Raw genomic sequence first — 25,287 nt, 5'->3', positions numbered from 1 at the left:
AATCTGTGTTTTTGAATAGTGATCATTGGGCTGCACTCTCTCAAGCAAGCAAAGCTGAGGCATCACTATAGCGAACAATTTGTCAGGATACATTTAGGTCCTTTAGCAAGAAACTGATAGGGTTGCTTTTTTTGTGGGGGCAAAGTTGTTGGCTGAGCTTTTCTTTTCTTTTTTCTTTTTTTGCCCAAAGTTCTTGAGCTTTTATTAGCCATATGTCCGGATTTACTCAGACATTTTTACTGATTCCCACCCAGATACTGCTTCCTACTGTATGGCAACCATAGAAATGTAATTTTGAGATGGACCATAGAGCACATGCTTTGAATGCAGAAGATCCCAAGTTCAGCTCCTGGCTGGCACTTCCAGGTAGAACTAAGAAAGGCTCTGCCTGAAACCTTGTCGGCAGAGCAGACAAATGCTAATGGACTGGCTGGGTATAAAGTCGTGTAACTCAGCTTCCTATGAGCCTAAGGAGAATTCAAGGGCAGTATTTCTGGAGAGGATTCATTTGAATACATACTGTTATCGGAAATGTGATTATTGAAACTGAATGTGGTGTACATAGCTGCCAAGTTTTCCCTTTTCTCGCGAGGAAGCCTATTCAGCATAAGGGAAAATCCCTTAAAAAAAGGGATAACTTGGCAGCTATGGTGGTGTAGCAGAGTGCTGAGCTTGGATGTGGGAAATCCAGGTTCATATGAATGACCATGGTGACCTTCCAGCTTATCATATGCCACTGTGAGACATGAATGTCTCTCTGGACTCCTTGGAGGAAGGGCAGGGCACTAAACAAACAAATAACCAAACCATACAAAGTCAATGCTACTAATGTTTCAATATGCACAGTCTAATGATATGTGTCAATGCAAGACCATTAAGATCGGTCGCTTGAGGCTGAAGTGGTCTTGGTGGCACAGAGGGCCTTCCATCAGCTTCCGCTTTTGGTCCAGCTGTGATCCTATCTGGACAGGGGCAGTCTAACTTCTGTCTTCTGTGCTCTGGTAACCTTGTTGTTGTACTACTGCAACGTGCTGTACATTGGGCTGCCTCTGAAGTCAGATTGGAAAATGCAGCTGGTGCAGAATCTGGCCTCCCAGTTGCTGACTGGGATAGGGCAGTCTGAACATATAACACCAATGCAAGCTTCCAGGCTCAATTAAAAATGCTGGCTTTGACCTATAAAGCCTTGTAAGGTTCAGGACCCCAATACCTCAAGGACTGTCTTTCCCTCACATGAACCAATCCACAGGTGTTCATCAGTACAGGTGAATGAGAATTTCATCACATCCCAATACCAGAAGAAGAAAAAATAGAATAATTAACAGCTTCTTTGAATGGAAACTTTTAACGCAGAACCCCACAAATTGTTGAAAATGCGCTTTTTAAAGGAAAAAGTCATACTTTGAAATGTTTTCTACTTTGAAACATTTGCTAGCAGATTTGTATCTGACCCACCACTGCCCAGAACATAATGAATGTTCTTTTTTTATCACATCTTTAAATACCGGTAAATACTCTTTTTCCAACGAGATAGGAATTATGGTCTGAGGTGTATACAAAGAGGAAGCTAGAAGGCAGTCTAACAAACATGTCAGTTCAAGCTTTAAAAGTGCAGTCTGGGCAAGTAGGTAGGTGCCACAGAAATCAATGGGATTTACAACACATATATTTACTTCGTTGAAAGTGTTTCTCAGCTAAATGGGACTAACAAATTCCAACTTGATGAGAAGGGCATGCAGAGGGGAGGTTAGAGTTCTTCTGCATTACCAAAAACAGGGGAAATGCACTACCAAAAAAAGGAAGAAGACAATATTTGCACAAATTTTCATATGCATATCTAGATGTAAAGATGCAAATTTAGAAACAGAAATACAATCCATCTCATCATAGCGGAGAAGACTGCAACCAGGTGACCTATGTGCTCACTCAGTCTCCTGTTAGGCCCTGTTCTCCCTTCCAAGGATTCATTTTCTATAAGGACAGGGCAGTCATTTAAATAGAACATATCTACAAAGAGAGGCCTGTCCTCTGACAGCTATTCAAACAGAGAGGAGTAATTTAGTTGTGCATATATTATGCCTTGTTTATGCCACTTGCAACTATATGAGAAGATTAATAAATGAAATTAATAACTGTCAGGGGATTGTTGTGGCTACTCTCAAGTAAAGACACTCCAGTCCGCTCTGTCTTTCAGAGTTTTATTGTGCATATTATTTAGAGTGCAGAGATATCAGAAAACATGACTGCCTAGTCCGATTCAGAACACGGCAATGGCTTCTTCCGCGTCTTGGACCAGCATAAAAGCCTGGGCACCCCAAAGCGCCTTCCCCTAGCCCTGCGTGTGTGTGCGCGCCTCAGTTCGAGCACCGGAAGGGGCTGCATTCCTTCTCCCGCCCTTTGGCTGGAGCTTTGCCGAAGCTCCGGCACCTCGCTGCACTTCCTCCTCTGACCAGCTGGGTTGGTGCCTAGGCTCTGACACATCTGAGATGCCCCTCTCCACCCTGCTCCAATCCTCATTCCCTCCTCCTGACCCGCTGCTAGTGCTGTCACTGGGGGAAGTGCTGGTCAGGATGACTGGGGGGGGGTCCCTGTAAGGAGTCCCCCTGACAATAACAATCACCACCATGAGAAAAGCCACCCCCTCAAAAGGAAAGTGTAATATTTGCATCAAATACAGATTCTGCATCACTAGATCTGCCAATTACAAGTTTTAAAAGGTGATAATTTTAAGGATGCCATTAACATTGCAAATATTCTTTAAGAACTAATCACAGAATGATACATGTAGAAAGGAATACCCCAGGAATATTTCGCTCTGTGGCAGAGCACATGGCCATGCGTGCAAAAGGTCCTAGGTTCAATTCATAATATCTCCATTCAACATCTTTCGAACCAGAGCTTACCCAGCCCTTAGGCAGCCTGAGGCCACTGCCTGAGACATCAGATGCCTCCCAGGCAGGACTTCCGCTTGGAGTGCCATAGAAGATGGCTGAAAATACCATCTCTCCAGTTCCCATGGGGTAATCAGAGGCTATAATGGGAGTATGCGGCCTCCCGAAATCTTCCCGGGGAGTACGGAAAGACGCAGTCTAATCCGCAGATGCCCATTAACCAGCTTCAACTTCGGAAGGAAGGAGGGGCTGGGGGCACTGGATGGAAAGCCCCCGTGGGAGTCTAGATCTCCGGGACGCTGATTCTATGAGCGAACCAGGCTCCATGATTTAAGAGAAAAATTGGATTTAAGACGTGGACATGCTTCAGACGAGGAAAGAAGATTTATTCTGCTAAGCCCAGCCACTGAGAAAATAAAAGATTACAGATGAATGTTTACACCAGAGCAAGAGATGGTATGTGACGGAGCGGAAAGGGGGGAGCGAGAACTTTATAACTGTGCTTTACTATTTACTTAACAAAACTCCCTCCTGAAGAGCTGTAAATAACATTTACAAAGCAAGCGAGATCGGAAAGTTGGAAATTGATTGAACTAATATGGTTTCTTAAATATATAAACTGTGTGAATTGAAAATATAAATAATCAAAGTATGTATTTTTGGACTTGCCTGGAATGTGGCTAAAGATTCTCTAATTCATGGACATCAAAGAGAAGCAATCTCATTAGCAGCTGGAAACTTGTCAAGAAACTTCTGAGACATGATGGAGTTATAAATTAGATTCCGCCATATTGGAGACAAAGCCAGCTACGATAATAGTCAAAGGGGGAGTGAGCCATAAATAAGACATTAGATGTGTGTTTATAGTTCTGACCTGGCAAAATCTCCCCTGAAAAGGCTTAAAGGTTTGATTTATTGGGATTGCTTGAAGATGGCGGCTGCCGGCTGTGAGAAGGATTTTTGGATTTCTGGACTGACTTGGCAAGATACCAGCGTGCGAAGAGACAGTGCTAATTTATAGAAAGGAATCATAGGCATAAATTCACACAGAATCATATACTGTTTAGTTAATCTTGCTTGCTGGAATAACTCAGTGACTTGAAAGAAGATAGAAGGATAATAATAGATTATTGGATAAGATCTGGACTATATTGATTAGAAATGCAGTGACTATAAGAGGACTAGGCTTTCTGAGTCTGAAGCATGGGAAGTAAAATTTAAATTTGTATAATTTGGCAGAAGATCTGGAATAACTGTTTAATTGATATTTGCAGAATTTGAAAATGGATTAGATATTTAAATTGGAAAATTTAAGAAAGATGTTTATATAAATAAAAAGACACCTCCCAGGCAGCATGCCCATGAGTGCCCTGGCAGACCCGCTGCCACCACTACCAGTGGGAAAGCGCCTCCACCATTGGCACCAATTCGGGCAAGATTGTTCCATTTGGAATGAGATCTCACCTGAAATTGCCTGAGGAAGATCTTGCGCAATTTGGGACAAGATCTCATCCAAAATCAGTGCAATCTTGCCTGAAATTGGTGCTGCCAAGGGCACAGAGTGGCAGTGGCAACGGCAGGAGCAGGTAGGTGGCGGCAGGAGCAGCAGCAAGGCAAAGTGACACTTCCCATTCCCCACCTCAAGCGTTGAAATGGGCTGAAGAAAGAGCTGCTACCAAGGCTGCAAACTTGTGCTGGGTCCCCCTGGCTGAGAGTTGTGTGAACTGACCCATGGAAAGAAAGAAGATGTCTTCAAAAGCTGAGGAGAGCACCCCCCCCCAACTCCAAAAGACCAAATTCGCTACGCAATTTAACTTTTTATGATTTATCCATTTTTATGACATAATTAAGACACTATATTATAATGGGATATTGTCTCCTTAAAAACCAAGTCATCTGTTAAACACCGGTACTAAATGAAAGTGTTACACTGTCACTTTTTATAATGAAAAATCGGAAGCAATTTTCACTTCAAGCCTATTGAGCTTAGACAGCAGATTAAAGCACAGATCTTTATGCTGACGATAAAAGTCTTTATGAACATGGTAGTGCTGCACTTTTAACACCACCAGGGCTTCATCATATTGCAGGTCTTGACCAAAACACCTTTCATAGATAGATAGATAGATAGATAGATAGATAGATAGATAGATAGATAGATGCTGCAATATGTAGGGGCACTTATTTTAAAAATTTTTTTAAAAAAGAGTAGGGTATGTGTTGGGGAGAAAGCAGCCCAGAAAGCAGCCTAAAAATATTTTAAGATAATAAAGTAACAAAGCATCAGAGGGCCGTTTGTGTGCTGCTCCCCACAAAGTTGGAGCTCAGTAGCAGAGCACCTCCTTTCCATGCAAAAAGTCCCAGGGACAATCCCTGGCTGGAAGCGACTCCTGTTTGAAACTGTAGAGAGCTGCTGCCAGTCCATGTAGCCCAGCCTTACTAGGTTGCAATTCCCTTCAGCCCCAGCCAGCATAACCAAAATCCATTGTAGGCGATACTGAACTAGGCGGGCCAGTGGTCTTCTAAGGTAACTTCCTAGGTTCCAAAAGTATGTTTGCTTAAATTATCTGAAGTGGAGAAACAGCCAGCAGGAGGCTCAGGTGTGGGTGAGTGATTTAAGCACCCTCTTTCTCCCTTCCATTTTCCCAGTCTAAAGCCTTGTCTCTTGTGGTGACTTTTCCTCCTGCTGCTTTTAAAAGGAGCATAGAAGCTTTTTGCATGTTGCTAGAAACAGTGTCAGAAACAATTAAGTAGCCCGTAAAGACTTATGACAAAATAATTTTTGACAGCAAAATTGGAAGCTGCTAATAGAAACAAAACTGCTCTTTACAAGCCTGATATGCTGACCAAAGAAAGAATGAAAGGGGAAAGGGGAAATCATAGGGAAAGCAGGTAATGATTTGTCTCATGAGACTCCCACTTCATTCAAGGAACAACTGACAACTTTAAAAGGAATGAAGGCAGAGGATCTATTAGTCAGTCTCCATTGTAATTTGCTACTCTATGGATGGATTCTACTCCCTTCGAGAATTGCTTCCTGGAACTTGACTAAGCAGATTCATCTCATGCAATTTAAAGTCCATATATAGCTTTTCTTTTATCCATAGGCAAATAGGAAGAGCTTGAAAATACATTTAGGCTAGTGCTGATTGCAAAATGATCCATAAAGCAACCTCTCAGTAGTTCCTACTTTGTATCTTTCAGGGACTTGTGATAGTTTTGCATAGTGCTTCTGATCTGCAATGGCTATCTAGCCCACGGCACTCCTGAGTCCTGATGTGGCCGGGTTGCAATTGCCACCACCCCTGACCATTGGCCACACTGGCTGGGGCTGATGGGAGTTGGAGTCCAACAAAATCTGGAAGACCACAGATGCCTCATCCCTGTTATATAGACTTCATTGTGTTTGCCCTCACAACACACTATAACTCACATTGTTGCTGTTTTTTTTAATGGTGAACTGAGGCAGAGAAATTGTGTTTTCCTCAAGGCAAATATGATGCGGTAATGTACTAGCTAACCAACCAGAATATTATGTGGCTCAGCCAGGTGGGTAGCTGACCTACAGGAATCACATGTAATGCGGTCATCAATCCAACAGAAACATGATGTGCACAAGCTCCAAATGCCGCAACACAGAGCAAGATTGAATAAGAGTTTTAGAAAGGAGACATTTTGCTGTGAAATATATCTTGGGCCAGGGAGCAGTTGCAGCCCTGAATGTCGGGCTTAAGCCTTGATCCTGGTGAAGAGGGACATGCTTGGAACCCCTTTGAATTTGATACAGACGGGCCAGGTAAGAGGTGTACATTAATCCACTTATAGGGTTGCCCTTCAGCTTATCAACTGCCCTCCCTGCAATGAACAGCTGCCCACAAAAATGCTCCAGAAATTAAGGTGGGCACCTGTAGGCCACATCCCTGTTAGCCAATCAATTTCTAGCTGCCTTTTTAACAGTTCAATTGTATGCAGGCACCACTGCTAGAGAGTAAGAGAGTTGCTTCTTGAGTAAACATACATGGACTCCTGCTCGCAGTCTTCAACATTCTGAAAAGCTATGCTCTTAAAAGCTGTCCACTCAAGGGAAATAGTTTGACTTAATTTATTGAGGGTAGGGACCCAGGTGGCGCTGTGGGCTAAACCACTGAGCCTAGGGCTTGCTGATCAGAAGGTCAGCGGTTCGAATCCCTGTGACGGGGTGAGCTCCCGTTGCTTGGTCCCAGCTCCTGCCAACCTAGAAGTTCGAAAGCACATCAAAATGCAAGTAGATAAATAGGAACCGCTATAGCAGGAAGGTAAACGGCGTTTCCATGTGCTGCTCTGGTTTGCCAGAAGCGGCTTTGTCATGCTGGCCACATGACCTGGAAGCTATACGCCAGCTCCCTCGGCCAATAATGCAAGATGAGCGTGCAACCCCAGAGTCGGTCACGACTGGACCTAATGGTCAGGGGTCCCTTTACCTTTATTGAGGGTACTTCCAAACCTGTGCTACAAATGTTATGCCCATCTCCACTATAAGATAATGCAGTGCCAATGTCAAATCCAACGTTCAGAGATTTATTCCTTATGATTATGCATTTCTGGCAGTGTGGTTTTATTAGCTCTTCCTACGTATACATAATACATTAAAAAGTGTGTGTGCGCGCACACACGCAAATAGTGAAGCATTCCTTTGCATTTCTTTCTCTTTCATTGCTTGCAGATTTGGAATAGTTTCTCACTGGGGTAAGATAATTAATTTTGTCTATTTATCCTTTTAACCTACTTGCACACAGAGCAAGCTGAAGATGCATACACATAATGCTTTTTGAAAACATAGATTATGTTGGAAAATATTAGAAGTGGTATTTTCCATGGTAAATGAAATGTAAGTGAATGTACAAAATGTTGGCTTGTGTGCAATTAAAACTCTTCAACTAAAAGATGATTATATTTTATTCTCCTCCTTTATAGGCATTGTGAATAGCTGAGGTTATATACCGGTAACTGAAGTGGCAAATCTCTTTTCCTGCCTTTTATAGATGATGGAAAAGGTGACAAACTGTGTTTCCAGGCACCGACCAATGCCAGAGAAGGATAGACGAATCTGTCAATTTCAATATCTCCCAGTTTCTAATTTTTCAGTCTTTAACCAAGTTCTCCTCATTTCCACAAAGTTTGCATGAAACTCATATGCCTGTTTGTGGACATTTCACCAACACACACATTCTGTATGCAACATTGGCTAATATATATAATGAAATAGGTATTATGAACTGTCTGTGGGATATGGATATAAATAATAAAATTATTATTGTTATTTAGAAGACATCTGAAGGCAGCCCTGTTTAGAGAAGTTTTTAATGTTTGATGTTTTACCACATCTTGACTATTCTGCTGGGAGCTACCCAGAGTGGCTGGGGAAACCCAACCAAATGGGCGGGGTATAAATAACAAAATTATTATTATGGGATATAAGATTTGAGGAAAGATGGTGCAACATCATGACAAAATGGTTTGCGGTATGTTCCACTACTGCTAGTGAATACACAAGAGTACTCACCAAAGTTATTTAACATAACATTTATACCCTGCCATTCAACCAATAGAGTTCCCTAAGGCAGCTCATGATCATAGATAAAATTATATATTACAGAATAAAAACAAAACATATATATATATATTCCATAGTCATCTTAGCAGACATAGTTGGAATGGGTGGACATCTAAATGTATAGAGAAAACATAACAGTGCAGAAAGACACACACAAATCAGATCAATTACTTGACAAAGTAATTAATTTACAATTTGCCTTAAGGTGACTAACAGCACAATCCTACGCATATCTACTCAAAAGCGATTCAAATGAAATTCAACGGAATTCACTGTCAGGTAAATATGAACAAGATTACAGCCTAAGGAGAAAACGAAACGGGCCTCTCTAGGTAATGGTTGCACAGTTTGGGTGCCACAGCTGAGAAGGCCCTGCATCCCATCCAATACTTCTGACACACAAGGCAGCAGGACACACAGCTAGGCCTCAGGTGACAAGTGAAGGTTCATGTGAGAGAAAGCAGTCTTTAAAATATTCTGTGGCTTTGACAGGCAGCAGTATCCAGTTACCTAGTCACTGCTCTTGGCTTAGCTACTCAGATGTCACAGTGGAACATCAGCTTTGGGTCTGGCAAACATATAATTTTTGTTATATCTAACCATGTAAATATTGTCTACAGCTGTGGATTTTTGAATAAGATTATTTGTTATGTTGGTACAAAATGACTGAGGAGCTTCAGACCTCAACGGTTGCTTGTGGTATGTGATGGGGTACACATGGGGAACCCAACTTCTCTGGATATCACGTTAGAAGTTTGCAGATATTTTCTATTGAGCTTTCTATTTCCTGACACATTTCAATGTGTAGACAAAAATACAGTGGGTACATAGCTTCTCAATTTGAAGCACTGTTCTGGGACATAGACAACAGTTTATGCAAGATTAATAGTAAATTAATATTGGTCTTGGAAACTTACTCAACATAATAAGTGCCATAAATGGGATCATCAATTTTCTCCCAGCCATATGGTAGCTCTGAAAAACAAAGAGTAATGCCTCTCAGTAAATACAGCACAGGATGCCAAGATTTCTAATAATAATGAAAGAGTATTGTTGTCAAGTGTGGCAACCACATTACAAAGTTAAATATAGTGCTCAAAACCAATGCCAAATTTTAGACATATCCCATGGCAGTCACAAGTAGCTCCAGCTTGAAAGCTGGCAGGAAAATGCAGGGTAATCACGTCTGAGAAGAATTCTAGCTACTCTCTTACTGTGCAGTTGTCTGTGCCAGAAATAGTAGCATATCAGCTACTATATTATTGCCCAGGGAAATCAGGGAGAGTCTTTTCTACCCAAGAAATTGTATTTGACAAAGACTAAACACGGAAAATATTGTATAACAAAACAAAACAAAACAAAATAAAACATCACACTACACAACACCCGCAAGAGGAATGTTCCCAATTCAGTACAGAGACAAAGCTGTATGTTACTGCCTAAACCAATTCACAGGGTGGTTATTGAAGGAGGACTACAGCTGAGCTCAACCAGAGAAAATGATTTTGTGAACTGCAGATTATTTATGATACCATCAGGAAAAAATAAAAGTTTTTATTTGAAACTAATCACATGTTGCTTTGAAACTAATCACATGTTGCTGGTGAATTCCACTCACCAGGCTGCAGCAACACTAATTGCACTATCACATTTTACAACCAGAAAAGGCCATTGCATTATAAATATTACACTTACTGCAAAGGTGATGACTGTTTATGGGAAAGCTAGGCCATCTTTAACAGGTTAATCACTTTGTCCTTATTGCAAAGTATTGCAAGAGTGGGAAATAAGAGGGCACCCAGTGATAATGGGAAAACAGTGGGTGGTTCAGTGGCAGAACAAATGGTTTGCATATAATTCTTGGTATCTCCAGACAGGGCTGGGAAAAAATCTTCTCTGAAATTTTGGAGAGCTTCCGTCAGTCAGTATAGAGTGACAATCAGTAGTGGATGGTGCAGTGTGGTTTGAAACAGACAAATGAATCATATGTACATGTTATTTTCAACGTGAGTAGGAATTATACATGGCATGTGACATGTGACCATTTCTTCCCCTAGATCAGCCTCACACCTGTGCATTGAATGTAATTGGATGGGCTGTTTCTGCAGAGAGCCTAGTGTGCCAGGGCACCATCCCTGCAGTCTTTACTTGCCAATTTTGAGATTACATATTGTGCTGCATACCCTCCAGCATTCCTCAGATGAAAATATGGACACTTCTCACTCCACTCCAGCTGACCCTCCTCGATCCCCCATTTCTATCCCCCCACCCCGACTCACAAAGCACCACTCCACCAACCGGACACAGCACACGACACCCTCCCCTGTCCTTAAAAAAACAACCCTCAAATACCTATTTTTATTTTATTCTTTGGTACATTTGCAAAAAGAAATTGTGTCCTTCCTCAAAGAGGGCACGTGTTGCGGTGCGACTTGGCAACTGAACCCTGTGTTGTGAGTGGGTACGATTGGATAGCCACAACACCCTATTGGTAGGTCCCTTGGTGCTGGGTTGAATCAGGCCAATGGGACGCTAGCCAAATGAATCAAATGAATATATGCCCATAAACGTGACTCAGAGCTTCCTCTTTTGGTCAGTGCATTGGAACACCCGCCCACCTCTCCCTACTTTTAGGGCCTGCGTGCTTGACCTTGCTATGCCATCGTGTGTTGTCTGTCATTGGGACAGGGGCGCAACAGGAATTTTCCCCACTTGGCTGGTGCCACTTGGGTTTCACCTGCCGCACAGAAAATCGCCACAACTTGTAAGGTTGCGGATAGGCTCTGGTTCAGGTGATAGGGATGGGGGAATGCTCTCGCCATCCCTATGTGAAGGGTATTCCGTTAAAGGAATCCAGGGACTCAATGCTTTGGTCAACCCTGAGAGGGGTTGTGCCCATGCCTGACTCCAGGGGGACATCTGGGTGGTGGACATAGCTTGTTCCCGGCTTTCCACCTATCCTGGTTTTCACCCTAGGCTGACCTATGCTGGTGCCCTGGGTCAGCGCTACCTGCAAGGGTGCAGGGAGCTAGTCGAACCAGAGCCTATGCAACCACTCACCTGATGTAATCAATAATGTTGTGGCCTAAATTCTGACAAAAACCAAACCAAAATTTGAGTCTTGTCTGAATTTATTTTTAGGGGGAGGTTTAAAGGTCTAAACACGCAAAAGCCAATAAATAAAGTTTAGAAAGGGAGAAGATTAGACGCAGATGCACAAAGCATTTGGTTTTATTTAAATTAAGACTCCTTGCACTCCATTCCGCTCCCTTCTTCCCATCCAGGGTGACCCTGCCCTCTGCCTGCAGCGACTGCCTTTCCTCCTCCTTGCCTGCTCTCCAGCAGCTATGAGATGCCAAAGGGAGGAGTCTGGCCAAAGAGAGGCCGTAGTGAAGCTAGGTCCTCCCCCTCCCCAAGCTTGTTGCTTGTGACACCGGCAGGGGAAATGGGGACATTCTGGGATCAAATCAGAAGCTGGGGTGGCTTTTGTATTTCCGGGACTGTCCTTAGAAAACAGGGACACTTGGAGAGCACAGAAAGTCCTGTGTAGATCTTTCCGTGCAAAGATCCTTTCCAAACATCCCCTGTGTGCAAATACAAGGATGGGCCTGAGGTGGGTGATCTGGACCCTCAGTCACACTTTCTCAGACGTTTATCTTCTGAAAGTGCAAACCAAGCAGGCCCTAGCCTTTTAAAGCCTAAAGAGATAGAAGGGGTTTTCAATCTGGAAAAAGCAAAAACACAACTTTATACTGCTTGTTAAGCAGGTTCACTGGACCCTGACTGTAATAAAAAAACAAAAACAGCACTCATAACAATTTTTTGTCCTAGATGTTAGTTATTTAATTATCACAGGCAGTAATCCTGTATCTATCCTAAAGGTAGGAATACCACTGCAACTCTGTTGTATTTGGGAGAGCAAGATGCCTCAGTTCTACATGCGCCTTTAAATATCCATTAATTTACTCATTCCTACTAAACAAAGCACTTCTCCTTTCAGCACAGCAAGGGAGGGTTTCTATATATATTCAATAAATAAATGATTATAATCCTTCATGAGAAAAGATAGAACCTATAGTTACTGTTGCTTTATGATATGTTATTTACGTTCTGCTGCTTTTTCCTGGGCCATATCCAGAAATGGGTGTTCGGAGCCCCTGGGTGCTCACTTGCCATGTGTCTCTTTTTCCAGGACATGTCCTCTTTTTCAGGGGTAAAATTTGAGACAAATTGCATTTCTTTGCTTTGAATGGCCGTCATATCATCCTCTTTTTTTGCTCTTCAAAATATGGCAACCCTAAATTATTCACTAAATTTCTATGCTGTTCTTACTCCCAAATAAGTCCAGTGTGACATGACTGACACATTTTCATTAATCAATTATATTAACCAAATTTTATCTTTCATTCTTCTGTTTATGTTCCAATAGACTAAGAGAAGAGATGAGTGGGTACTAGTTAGAAGTCTGATGGTCTGATACTATATTTGATCCTCTTCCATTACTGGTGTATTTTAAAACTAATGTAAGTATATATTTATCTGAATTGGATATAATGTCTCTTCCACTTAATAATTATTCTACATTCCATTTTTTTTTTTTTGCACAGGGGAAGAAAAATATATGAATTACTCCTGCATGTTTTTCCAGTGCAATAATGCACAATGGTATTTGTGTGGTGGGCAAACAATGAAGAATTCACATATCAAATCCCATTTCCAAGTGTAAAAAGTCTGCATAAATTTGTATTATAAAGGACCCAGTTTTTTAAAAGGCAAGTGTAGAACTGCTAACTATATTATACCCATTCAAGCTGCAGGTTTTACAAAAATTAAATTTCAGTACTAATGTTGTGGATCATTAAAAAGCCATATAAATTCTTCTCAAGGGTATGTGTTAATTCCCTCTGCGTCCATGATGCAAAATGTGAGCTCTACTTAATTAAAATTCTATGCAGGCCAGTAAAACAGAATTAGTAGAGCTCAAACTCTGGGCTAGTAGTTGAGGGTTGAAAGATAAGGTTGCCCAAAAGATAAGAATTGTCCGCAGAGCTACTGTTTGAAGACTTGTCTCCTGCATTTTTATTCTAAGCCAATCTGTGGTTATTTTTCATTAGAGAAATATTAAACTGCATGTGTGCGTGTGTGACAAATTGAAGCACTTTTAAAATGTTTATTCCTGCCCGGCTGGCAAAGAGTTAACCCACCTTCAGCCTGACTGACATAGAACTCTGATGGGGGCGGGACTGTGCCCGGTTTGAAAGGAGGGAGTGTCGGTTTGGTCAGTTAGGAGGGAGAGGGAGGAAGGTGTGGTGTGAGGTGATGTTATGTGGTGGCTTGTATGAAGACAGTGAAGAGGCTAGGAAAACTTTAGTTAAATGTTTGACTGAGTTTATTTTGTACAACTGGAACAAAGCTAATTAATAAATGACACGTTAAAGAAACACTTATGTTTTTAACACAATAAAACTTCATCTCTGTTTTTGCCAAAAAGAGGTCCGTCTTTATTTTTCCAGCGAGGTACCAGGACTCACAACCGTGGTGGCTCAAGAGAGGGCAAAACTCACCTCAGGCAGGGAGGTGGCAGTTTGTGTCCTGAAGTTACACGGAGGAGGCTTAGACGGGTAACCTGAGGTGCCAAGGAGTTGCCGGAGTGCATAGGGCAAACTTCTACAGTGGGGAATCCAACTGAGGGAGACCCTTTACTGGAGGCAAGAGGTTATTCCGTGGGACAGCCTAGAGTTTCTTAGGGTACCAGGTCACGCAAGCTGGAAGGTTCTCCTTACTAAGAAACCCATTAGTAAAAGGGGTTTATTTTTGAGGCGGCAGGAGAAGAGGGTGGGTGTTTTCCCCTCTGGATTCCTGTGTCGCAGTGATAGTAAGAGAGAGTGGGACACTGGTCGTCACAGCGTGTTTATCTCCTCAGCTAGTAATGCAGCAAAAATCCCTCAACTTTCATTGAGGCCAAGATACAGTAGCTCCACTGAATTCAAACATTTTAATTTTATGGGATGTTTCACAAGTTTATCTGTAAAATACTTATTAGAGGCAAGTCTCTGAGAGTGAATAAATAACTACCCTTGTCCAGCACAGTTCTCCAGGTATTCTCTTCTATGAAGAATCACGAGGACAGAGGACACTGCCTTATCTAGAGCCAGGCCACTGATTTATGTGACCACTGATTTATGCCACTGACTTTGCCCACGTCATTGTCTTTCAGGATGACCTACTTTACAAAGCAGTTATGTTGATACTACAGGAGAGTCCCTTAAATTACCTGCTCAACTCTTTGAAGAATGATCAATAATGAACTGGGAGTCAAGGGTGTGTCATTTTAGAGGGTGAAACTTATTTTTTGCAAATTTCTTCAGTGAAAAACACGTTTGTGGGTGTGAGGAGATCAAATCTGCTGTTATTTTTGTGACTGGCCAACATTTAGCTTGGGAAACCAAAGAATTTTACCTTCTGAAAAAATAATATATAACTCCAAGTACTTCAATCATTTATTGATTTCTATGAAGTTTTACTTAGAAAACAAAACTAAATTATATTAATTTAACTAAAACATTTCAGGGGATGTTGACAGGTAGAAAGGCCTCCAAAGGTCTTCAGTAGAACCACTACACACATATTGTCATGGAGTCGTGGATACTTCCCCCTCACATTGTAGAAACATATGCTTAGCTGAAACCAACTTACCCTATAAATGCCTGTCAGATTTATCAATTAAATGATTAAATTAGAGTATGATGTGGTTTGACAGATATATATTATACTCAAATTACACTTGACTAAAAAACAAACAAAAAATACTACCAATTCTATATCTTCTTCCTGCATTACTCAGATGAAATTTACCCAGCCTGAAGTGCTTCCGTCAATATTTTACCATTTTTTTTACAGTTTTACAATTATTCAACAAAACATAGAACTTGAGCATTTGCATCTTGCACAGTATAAAAGCAAACCTCACAGTTTTTCACATAACTCATTTTTTTTAAAAATTTTTTTAAAAAAGTAAACATAGGCTTGAATCAAGAGTTGTGTGAGCAGATTTCTGGCTCCTCCTTCATACTGCAGCCAAACCACCAAAGCCATGAGCTCAAAAAGCAGGTGCATTGAGGACATCCCTCTCCTCTGCCAAGACCATCACCACAGCCTTGACTAAGCATCCCTAAAAGTAGTTACTTTGTCTTCTCTGATTCCATTGCTGCTTCCAACTATGCTGTCCAGATGTAGCAGTAGGATGACCAAAACGGAGCCAAACTTGCCCTGAAACTTATCCATCTTAAAATGAATCAGTAGAGATAGAGGAATAAAGTACATACTGTACATTAAATTGTGCAGAACCAATATACTGTAGCCCCACCAGCTGTTTGGCAGTAAGCAAGAATAAAATTATCCTCCAGAGGAAAAGGCAGGTGGGTGTCATATAGTTCATATTTTGTTAGAGATGGAGGAAGTGGACTTTATAAACCCCAGCTGCCCCATACATGGTCAGATGCTTCTCGCAAGCTCTTTGGGCTCGTTAACGTTTCCAGAGACAATGACCGTAACCCAAACCCCAGAGCGTTTGTAAAGTGAAATGTTTTCATCCCTTGATCATCATTTTACTACATATATACATTTTTTAAGAAGCCCTCCCTGAAATTTGTTTTGTTTGTTTCACAATAGATAAGAATCATTTCTGTTGTATATTACTGCCGCCTGGAAACAACTAGCAGTCATAGAAGTTCTTCCTCGTCATCGTACAGCAGCAATGGATATACAGATGAAGGCATTTGTATTGAGTCATTCCAAGTTTAGAAATTATGTTGAGCAATACCCATGCATTTGAATGACAAGGAAGTATGCATGCACTTGGAAGCTGATTTTCCTCTTTGAATTGCAATGCCATCTGCCAAAACTAGCTCACTCTGTCTGCTCTAAATGGTCTTCTTCTGACAGCATCATCAGAAAAGGGAGCCTTCCTGACAAAGAGGCATCTGGTCTTAATCTAAAAGTGACACATTTTGTTTGCATTTACCATTACACAAGGGCATTTTGCAAATTTTGGGTCCAATTAATATGCCACTTGACAAAAATAATAAGATGCTTAGCTAAATGGCATTTTCCTATTCTGTAAAGGATAAAAATAAAATAGTTATAAAAAGAGCTAACTGTATTTTAATTAAGCAACATTAATTCATACTTTCTTAGTCTTAAGCATACAGATTATGTTGGGTGTCTGTGGCAGAGATAGAAAAATGCATATAAAAACTCTGTTACTTGAAATCATCTGCAATTTATTTTGTTTTTGCAAAATGTTATGAACTTGAATTGAATATTCTTTGCATGGCCTATGTGACTACCTGCAAAACTAGAATTGAACATATGAACAATTTGTTTTGTCTGTACAACTTTCACTGAAGCTATTGTATAAATCTGGTGTGATGCAATTGTTTTTAGTCAACAATATTATTCAACTTTCTTCAAGTCTTTCCTTGGATTAAATTATAGTTCTCTCTTCTGAAGCCAAATATGAGGTTACCTACCAATGAGGTTTTAGACCAGAACTCTATGGTTTTCAAAGTTTCTGCCTTCAAGGTTCATTTCACCCGGACCTGGAATGTAGGATGCCTTCAAAGAAGCACTCCCCACCACACCACCAGCCTTTTATCCCTGCTGCACCAGCACCCTTGAGAAGCCATCAGATCCACACATCCCAACCCCGGGACTGGAGGTCCCCATAGCAATTGCCTTGGTTCCTAGAAGCTATTGGACATCCTACTTGGTGAGCTAGGAAGGAGCTTCAGGGTTGCTGGCAAAGTGCCTGGCTTGCTGTGCATAAGGCTACTTTGAAGGAGGAAACATGCAAGTACTTGCCTGGATCAAGATCTGACAGAGAGCCAGAAAGGGGTATAAGGGGAATGCCCTCCCATCAGATGTCAAAGAGAACAAAAACTACCAGACTTTTAGAAGACATCTGAAGGCAGCCCTGTTTAGGGAGGCTTTTAATGTTTGATGGATTACTGTATTTTAATATTTTGTTGGAAGCCGCCCAGAGTGGCTGGGTAAGCCCAGCCAGATGGGCGGGGTAATAATAATAATAATAATAATAATAATAATAATAATAATAATAAACTCCAGCTCTTATGTATGTTCTCAGTCTGAGCTGCCTCACTGCTAAAGCAACAGCTTTCTGAGAGCTCCAGTGCAAAGCCTTCCACAAAACTCTTTACATTGACCTATCTAACATAGCACTACAATGCATAGCTCAGAATTTGAGGGAATTCAAGGGCCAATGCTTAGTTCATATGGAGAACTAACCAGGCTTGCTGGACATCACAACTACGCTCTGTGAAGACACCAACACTATCCAGTGTCTATACGTTGCAGGGAAAGACTGATAGCAAAGGACAAGCTGTCTTTCAGATAAGCTTGTCCACATTATTGATTTTCTCTTTGAGGAATCCCTGATAAGTTTCTAAAGAACCTCAGGGAACACAGTTTCAAAAACATCTGCAACAAAGTCATCTCATGCTCCTGTCTTGCTTTATACTTCATTTTTATTGAAAATCTCAAATGACACAACAAAAGAAATATAAATATCTTCTTGATATATGCATACCATAAGGTACTCCCACAATAAATACTGTAAAAATATGGTGTTCCAAAGCCACAACTCCTGCAGCTACTGTACTACCAACTTGTGAAACATGGACCACTTAGAAACACCATCTCCAACATTTTGAAAGATTCTATCAACGTTCTCCGAAAAAATTTACATATCACTTGGGAAGACAAATGTGACGAAAGACCCTTGCTTCCGTCTTATTTATTCTACCTCTCACTTATTGCAAGAACTAACAGGGATGGTCTGGGGTAAACCAAGCCTCCCCCGTATTGCTCCCCTTAGCCTTTCTGTATTCCCTCATGCACTTGAGGGTTTTATTCTATTTCCTCTTCTTTTATACAAAAGAGAGTCCTTTTGGGAAACCGCGATTCGCTAGATGAATTTTTCATAAAACGAATTCATCAAAGTGCAAGTAGATAAATAGGTACCACTCTGGCGGGAAGGTAAACGGTGTTTCCGTGTGCTGCTCTGGTTCGCCAGAAGCAGTTTTGTCGTGCTGGCCACATGACCTGGAAAGCTGTACACTGGCTCCCTTGGCCAATAATGTGAGATGAGCGCCGCAACCCCAGAGTTGGTCACGACTAGACCTAATGGTCAGGGGTCCCTTTACCTTTTTACCAGCTATAAACACAGTTGCCAAACTGAACAAATATTATCCTAAGTTCTAGAATTTGTAAGTATTTCCTACTGTCCTTATCCCAACAGACCTGAGAACTGGCCTTTTCACTGGTAGTTTCCCTCTTATGAAATGCTCTCCACAGGGGCATATGTCACACACTATCACAAACTACTTTTAGGTGCTAGGCCAAATCCAAATAACTTTATTGTACTAGCCATTGGACATGACAAATCTGAATCAAAAATAAATACAAGCTAAAGGGGTGTCGTGCCACAAATAATGCTCTCTATTTAGTTCACTGCTATATTGTCCAGGGTCTTCATTCTGATCTTTTTGGCCGCCAAAGCAAAAAGGGTGACTTTATGAGTCACTGAAGCGTTTACATGCCTAAGAAGCCATAGGATCTTCTCTGCCGGGGAGAGACATCTTTCCTGTATGAGAAATCGCCTCCTGGGTCCAATGTATAGTGGGCAATATAGGAAATAGTGCAAGATATATTCCACCTGCGGTTACCCACATATTCAGAGTCTGTCTTCTGTTATATCATCCGTCTAGAATGGCGGAGGGCATAGCTTGAAAACGCAGCTCAGTAAAAGTGAATCTAAGTGAGGCTGGCCAGAGATTCGACAGGTTGTTGTTGTTTAGTCGTGTCCGACTCTTTGTGACCCCATGGACCATAGCACGCCAGGCACTCCTGTCTTGCACTGCCTCCCGCAGTTTGGTCAAACTCATGTTCGTAGCTTTGAGAACACTGTCCAACCATCTCGTCCTCTGTCGTCCCCTTCTCCTAGTGCCCTCAATCTTTCCCAACATCAGGGAGTCTTCCAGGGAGTCTTCTCTTCTCTTGAGGTGGCCAAAGTATTGGAGCCTCAGCTTCATGATCTGTCCTTCCAGTGAGCACTCAGGGCTGATTTCCTTCAGAATGGATAGGTTTGATCTTCTTGCAGTCCATGGGACTCTCAAGAGTCTCCTCCAGCACCATAATTCAAAAGCATCAATTCTTCTGCGATCAGCCTTCTTTATGGTCCAGCTCTCACTTCCATACATCACTACTGGGAAAACCATAGCTTTAACTATACGGACCTTTGTCGGCAAGGTGATGTCTCTGCTTTTTAAGATGCTGTCTAGGTTTGTCATTGCTTTTCTCCCAAGAAGCAGGCGGCTTTTAATTTTGTGACTGTTGTCACCATCTGCAGTGATCTGGCTCTAAAATGGTCCGTTTTTAGAAGGGGGAACCAAGGAGAGCGTTTAGAGGATTAGATTGGTTGCATATCATGTAGTGATTCTGTCTAGTGGCACCAATCCCTGAATTGGCGTAGGTGCTAGGCAAAAACGTTTGTGTTTACCCAGGCCTTTGTAGTATTTTGGGGTACCTTTTGTGTTAAGAAAAGTAACTAAAAGTACAGTAAATGATTATGAAAATTCTACCGCCTCACATGAAAAACCATTCAGATATCCATGCTACCCTGTTTTTGTACCATTACTTTGAGACTTCTGGCTGTCATATTTTCCTTTATTTTAAAAATGAACAATCATTATTAATATAAAAATTAACAGCTGCAGTTCCAGACGGTCACATTGAATCCAATGGAGCACACTCCCCAATAAGTATGCTTAAGTAAGTATGCAATCATATACCCACCTAACTGAGAATAAGCCCCACTGAATTAAATGGACTTACTTTTGAGTAGCAATATGTAGACTGCAGTGTAATAGTGCAATTGAATACATGTATACTCAAAAGTAAATCCCAAATTGACCTCAATGGGACTTTCTTCCAGGTATGACTGTATAGGTTGTCAGATTTAAGTTATATCAGCTGTGAGGAACATTTGGCCCACCAGTTGTTGCTGAACTACAACGCCCATCAGCCCCAGGAAACAAGTCCAAATAGCAATAGGCGATGGGAGTTATAGTTCCGCTGCATCTGGAGGGTTAAAGATTCTCCATACCTGAGTGTAGGAGGAAAGAAGGTTTAAAAAACAACAAAAGGAGAAAACAAAAATCCAGCTAATGTAACTAACTGAAGTTGTATGGGATATTTTCTTATTAGCACTGGACGAATCTGGGACAACATCCCTTCCACTATCCAAACACTATTCAACGCCCAAGCAAGAACAAATATGGTAGCATGGCTTAATTTAATTTTATGGCTCAGCTCCGATGTGCCAAATTTGCCTGAAGGGTTAGGGGTGACTTTGCAGTACAAAGAGAACAAACAAACAAAAAGCCAAGCACAAAGCAAGAGCCACCACCATCCTTATTCCCTGGAGGCCTGGAAAACATTCCCTGCAGCAGGAGGATAAACCGGGTTTCTGCTGTGGGGCGAAAAGTGGGCAGAAGTGTCAGAGAGAAAAGTTGGATTTGTTGGTGACCAAGGAGAAGAACAGATTGTGTCCTCTTCGTGTTTAATTTAAGAACACCTCCTTATCCTTATTTCACTCTGTTAGCAGGATGTTTTTAGATAGCATTTATCTTTACAGCTTTTTTCTGGTGGTGGTGAAAGGGCGTTAATGGACTCGAGCAGGCTGCTGTGCTGCAACATATGGCTACCCTGTCTGCTTTTGTCACTGAGCATTTCTGTCTAACATCCGATGCATACAAATAGGCTTATGTAAGGTATTTTTGCTGTTAGAAGTGAAAAACAATGTAGGAACAGTGACAGCATGCAGTATGTCTTGTGTTGCTTGCTGGAGTGCAGGAAGCATACTTTATTTTCATGATAAGATACCTGGGACTTCCTTGTTAGTTTTCTAGGTGGAGCTAATCCAGGCATCCCCAAAACATCTGGAGGGCCGCAGGTTGGGGATGCCTGCCCTAAACATTATTTTTCATTTTAACTTGACCTTTATGCATGCTGACACCCTCTCTGCATGAAGGGGGAGTATCACTGCCTTTCTGTTCCCCTGGCCTGGCTTTCACATACTGTCCACCAGGGAGCAGGGGAAGGATTAGCTCAGGCATCCTACAACTCCCATGATCCCTAGCTAACAGGACCAGTGGTTGGGGAAGATGGGAATTGTAGTCCAAAACATCTGGAGGGCTGAAGGTTAGGGATGCCTGGTTAGGGATGCCTGGATATGAATGAAGTTTAATCTGTTGATTTCTCTCACCCTTTTTTGAGAGATTCCCAGGAACACCGGACTCAACTTTGCCTGCAGCCTCTTTCACCTGTGGTCTGTCTTTGTGCCCTGATTCTTCCTGAACTGAACGTTGATCACATGACTTTTACTCCCGCTACTCAACATTTATCAAGAGCCAATAGGCCAGATAAATGATGCAACCACAGGCCAGATAAATGATGCAATCACAGTCCAGCAAACATAGTATGTAAAGAAGATGAGCAGAACTGGAAGGAGATTAGAATGAAGAAGTTATTAGGATGGGAAGGGGGGATGGAGGGTTACCTGGTAGCTGATAAGGAGAAGGCTCAGTTATGAGAAAGTTATGATGCCATATTAGATTCAAGACAGATTTTTAAAACTATAGCAAACACAAGTAAGAAGTGCACCCCTGGACCAGACCAAAGGCCCAGCTAATCTAGCATCCTGTTTTCTGCATCTTCACATGTAAGGACAAACCACAGTTTGCCTCTCTGTGTATTCCCCTTCTCTCTCCTCTTCCTATGTGCCAAATTTTCTTTCAGATTCAAATAAATCTTGGTTTAGCATTATGAGTAAATTAAGAATCCTGGCTTAAAACAAATACTGTAATGATTAGTTTAACAAGCCAGTTTCATAATCCATGGTTTGAATTGGGCTTGTTCAGTAGCTAATCTTTGTTGTGATTCATACAGAATGCTAACTGAAAGTAAACACATAAGTCCTAATTCAAGCCATGCACAAGAAACATGCAAGTCCAACTCTTCATGTGGGCTCACTTAGGTGTGTCCATGTACTGCTGTAAATTGTGGTATGCTAACCAAAAACTTACAGGAAGCCCACAAACAATAAGAAGCAACACAAACATTCTGTGTTGACAGACAGAATGAGCAGGAAATTTGCTCCTGGCATAAGACGGTCAGTGGGTGGGATGGAAGGACAGAAAAAAGTTGTAAGGGGAAGAGAATACAGAGATCCCCCTCCCATCATCAAGAGCAGCTCCTCCAATAGCAGCAATGCCAGTGGGGAGGGGGAGGAGTCCAGTGAGGAAGGAGGAAGAGGGATGCAGGGCTCCGGCAACACAGAAGAGCCCCTGCTACACGTGAGGGAGGAAGAGAGGGGGGGAAAGGGGGGGAGAAGGAAAACATGGAGCGTAGACCCTTTTTTCCTCCGGTTCCGGAATTACGCAGGAGAAGGCGGGGAAGAAGTTTTGCCGTCTCGAGACTCTTATGCTGGAAGAAGTCGAGGGGCGGTCCATTCCCGGATTCTGCCTCGGACTAAGCAGACGTTCTACACACCAATTCCACTGTAAATAGACTGCACTAAATAAAACTGTCTAAAGACAAGAATGTGGAGCGTCGTTACTCTAGAGTAGTCGCAACAACAACCTCTGACAAAAGTGAAGACAGATGAACTATCCTGAAATGAATAAAGTAATTCAGGGAAGGTAGAAAGAGAATAATGTCTAGGGATTTGAAGTTGACATAGTAAATGTCAGGGGTTTGGTACACAGAAACGTAAGATGGATTCATAGCAACGAAAAGAAGGATTATTTCAACAAAAGTGTACTGAATTAATAGAAGCATTGTGATCACAAGAGGGAATCCAGTTAGAGAGAGTGCAGCACTCAAGATGTGAAACAGAATATAAAGATTTGGCAATAGCCTAGATATGCAGGACAAAGTAAATGGAAGAATTGGTGGAATACCCCACCCCCATTGCATGCCTAAAACAGGGGTCACCAACCTTCTTGGGCCAGTGGGCACATTTAAATTTGAGAAAGCACTGAGGGTGCTAATTATAAAATGGCTGCTGTGGGGTTACATCAGACAAAATGGCTGTCAAACACTCTTTATGCAAAAGATTGACGGTTCAGCCCCTTCACCTCCAGGCAAGTCCAGGACTGACTCCTGTCTGACACTCTGGATAGACCCTGTCAGAAAAGGTAGACCAGAGGTGACTAACCAGTGGCCTCCCACATGCAATTGGATTACGACACTCATGATCCCTGATGATCATCCATGCTGGTTGGGCTGATGGGAGTCTAATGACAGCTGGAGAGCCATGTGTTAGCTCCCTGTTCGTTAGACCTTATTGAGTAAGGTGGAACGATTGTTTAACTAGGTACAGTACAAAGTTGCTTCCTATATCCATAACTGCAATTTTCAGAAACCACGGTTTCCTGAGTTTGGATGAATGGGAATTTTAGGTTCAGAACAGGTATTAAAGCTTTAAATCTTCTATTCTTCTGCCTGAAGGGTGGGGTAGCATGTGAGCCCAGGGTTCATTCTGACTTATGCTGTTAGCAACAAAAAAATGGTTTGTTGTTATGTGCAGGCTTGATGCTTATAATACAGTCACTTCCTTGCTTCATGTTCCTTGCTTCATGTTCCCAGAATGAGCCGTGTGTGTGTGTGTGTGTGTGTGTGTGTGTGTAAATGCAATATTTAAGGGAACATTGGCCCAGTGGATCCAGCACTAGGAAGCAATGCATGCGTGGAGAGTTAGAGAGGATGAAGTGTAAAATGCATAGAGATAATGAATATTAGGGAAGCTACAACAATATGCAGTCAAGATTTAAAGTTAGGTATATGGGGCGTCCAGGATTATTGCACACAGATCAATGGAAAAAGTGATAATTTGGCTCAACAGTTTCCTGGAGTAAATTAGGGATATAAACTGTTTTAGGCTTGAACTCTGTAGTTATTCATCTAGGAGTAAGCCCCATTGAACTCAATGGGACTTTCTTCCTGGTAGACCTGTATAACATTGTGGTGTTAGTGGGATGGCAGACATTTTCATTCTATCTGAATAGTTGCATGTTATTGTACTAATACAGTTCTTATGCAATATTATCAATAACTAGAACATTTGGCTTGAATGCATTCTGTTCTTGCCAGAAATAGTTCTATCCTTGACATCTGCCAGACAAATACAAAGCCCGCAATGAAAGGAAGTAGAATGGTGCGATAGAAGTCTCTTATCTGAAACTAGAGGAAGCTTTAACTCCAGCCAACAGGAAAACAATTTAATTTTCTTATCGAGGCCGGTACTGCAGATTGAGATAGCTGAGTTATGTGCTTAGTTGAGTTATGCCCTTTTCATGGCATTTTCTCTTCTAAAAAAAACCCCGCCGAATTTTTGCTACTTATTCTGTTTTCCAAGTAACATTTCTTAATGCCTCTTTAATTCAGTTTTAGTCTGGTTTGCAATGCAACTTCCACTTGATTTCCCAGAGCTTTAGCAACCAGAAAATGCTCAATAACTAAAAATATTTGCTTTTTATGTTGCTCCAATTATTATTATTTTATCATTGCTCTTTGGACTGCTTACCAATCCAGTTGCTCATGGTTGGGGTTTCACTATGCACCAAGGCAGATTTGAGGGGTTTTCACCTCATCCCACTTTACTGGCCGAGGGAGCCGGCGGTCGTCCACAGAGAGTTTTTCCGGGTCATGTGGCCAGCATGA

At 41.7% G+C, this 25,287-nt stretch overlaps 1 protein-coding gene across 17 annotated transcripts in view; it reads right to left on the bottom strand.

Annotated features, from left to right (window-relative positions):
- The window catches only part of MAGI2 (membrane associated guanylate kinase, WW and PDZ domain containing 2), a 587,732-nt gene that overhangs the window by 160,135 nt on the left and 402,310 nt on the right, over nucleotides 1–25,287 (bottom strand). For all 17 annotated transcript variants that reach the window (XM_060279499.1, XM_060279498.1, XM_060279503.1 and 14 more), the window contains one exon: nucleotides 9,402–9,459. In XM_060279499.1, coding sequence (XP_060135482.1) covers nucleotides 9,402–9,459 — 58 coding nt within the window. The remainder of the gene's footprint in view (nucleotides 1–9,401; nucleotides 9,460–25,287) is intronic.

This window comes from Zootoca vivipara, chromosome 10 (assembly GCF_963506605.1).
Source record: "Zootoca vivipara chromosome 10, rZooViv1.1, whole genome shotgun sequence".
NCBI lineage: Eukaryota > Metazoa > Chordata > Lepidosauria > Squamata > Lacertidae > Zootoca > Zootoca vivipara.
The sequence above is the reverse complement of the archived record's forward strand: the minus strand, read 5'-3'. Positions and strand labels throughout refer to the sequence as shown.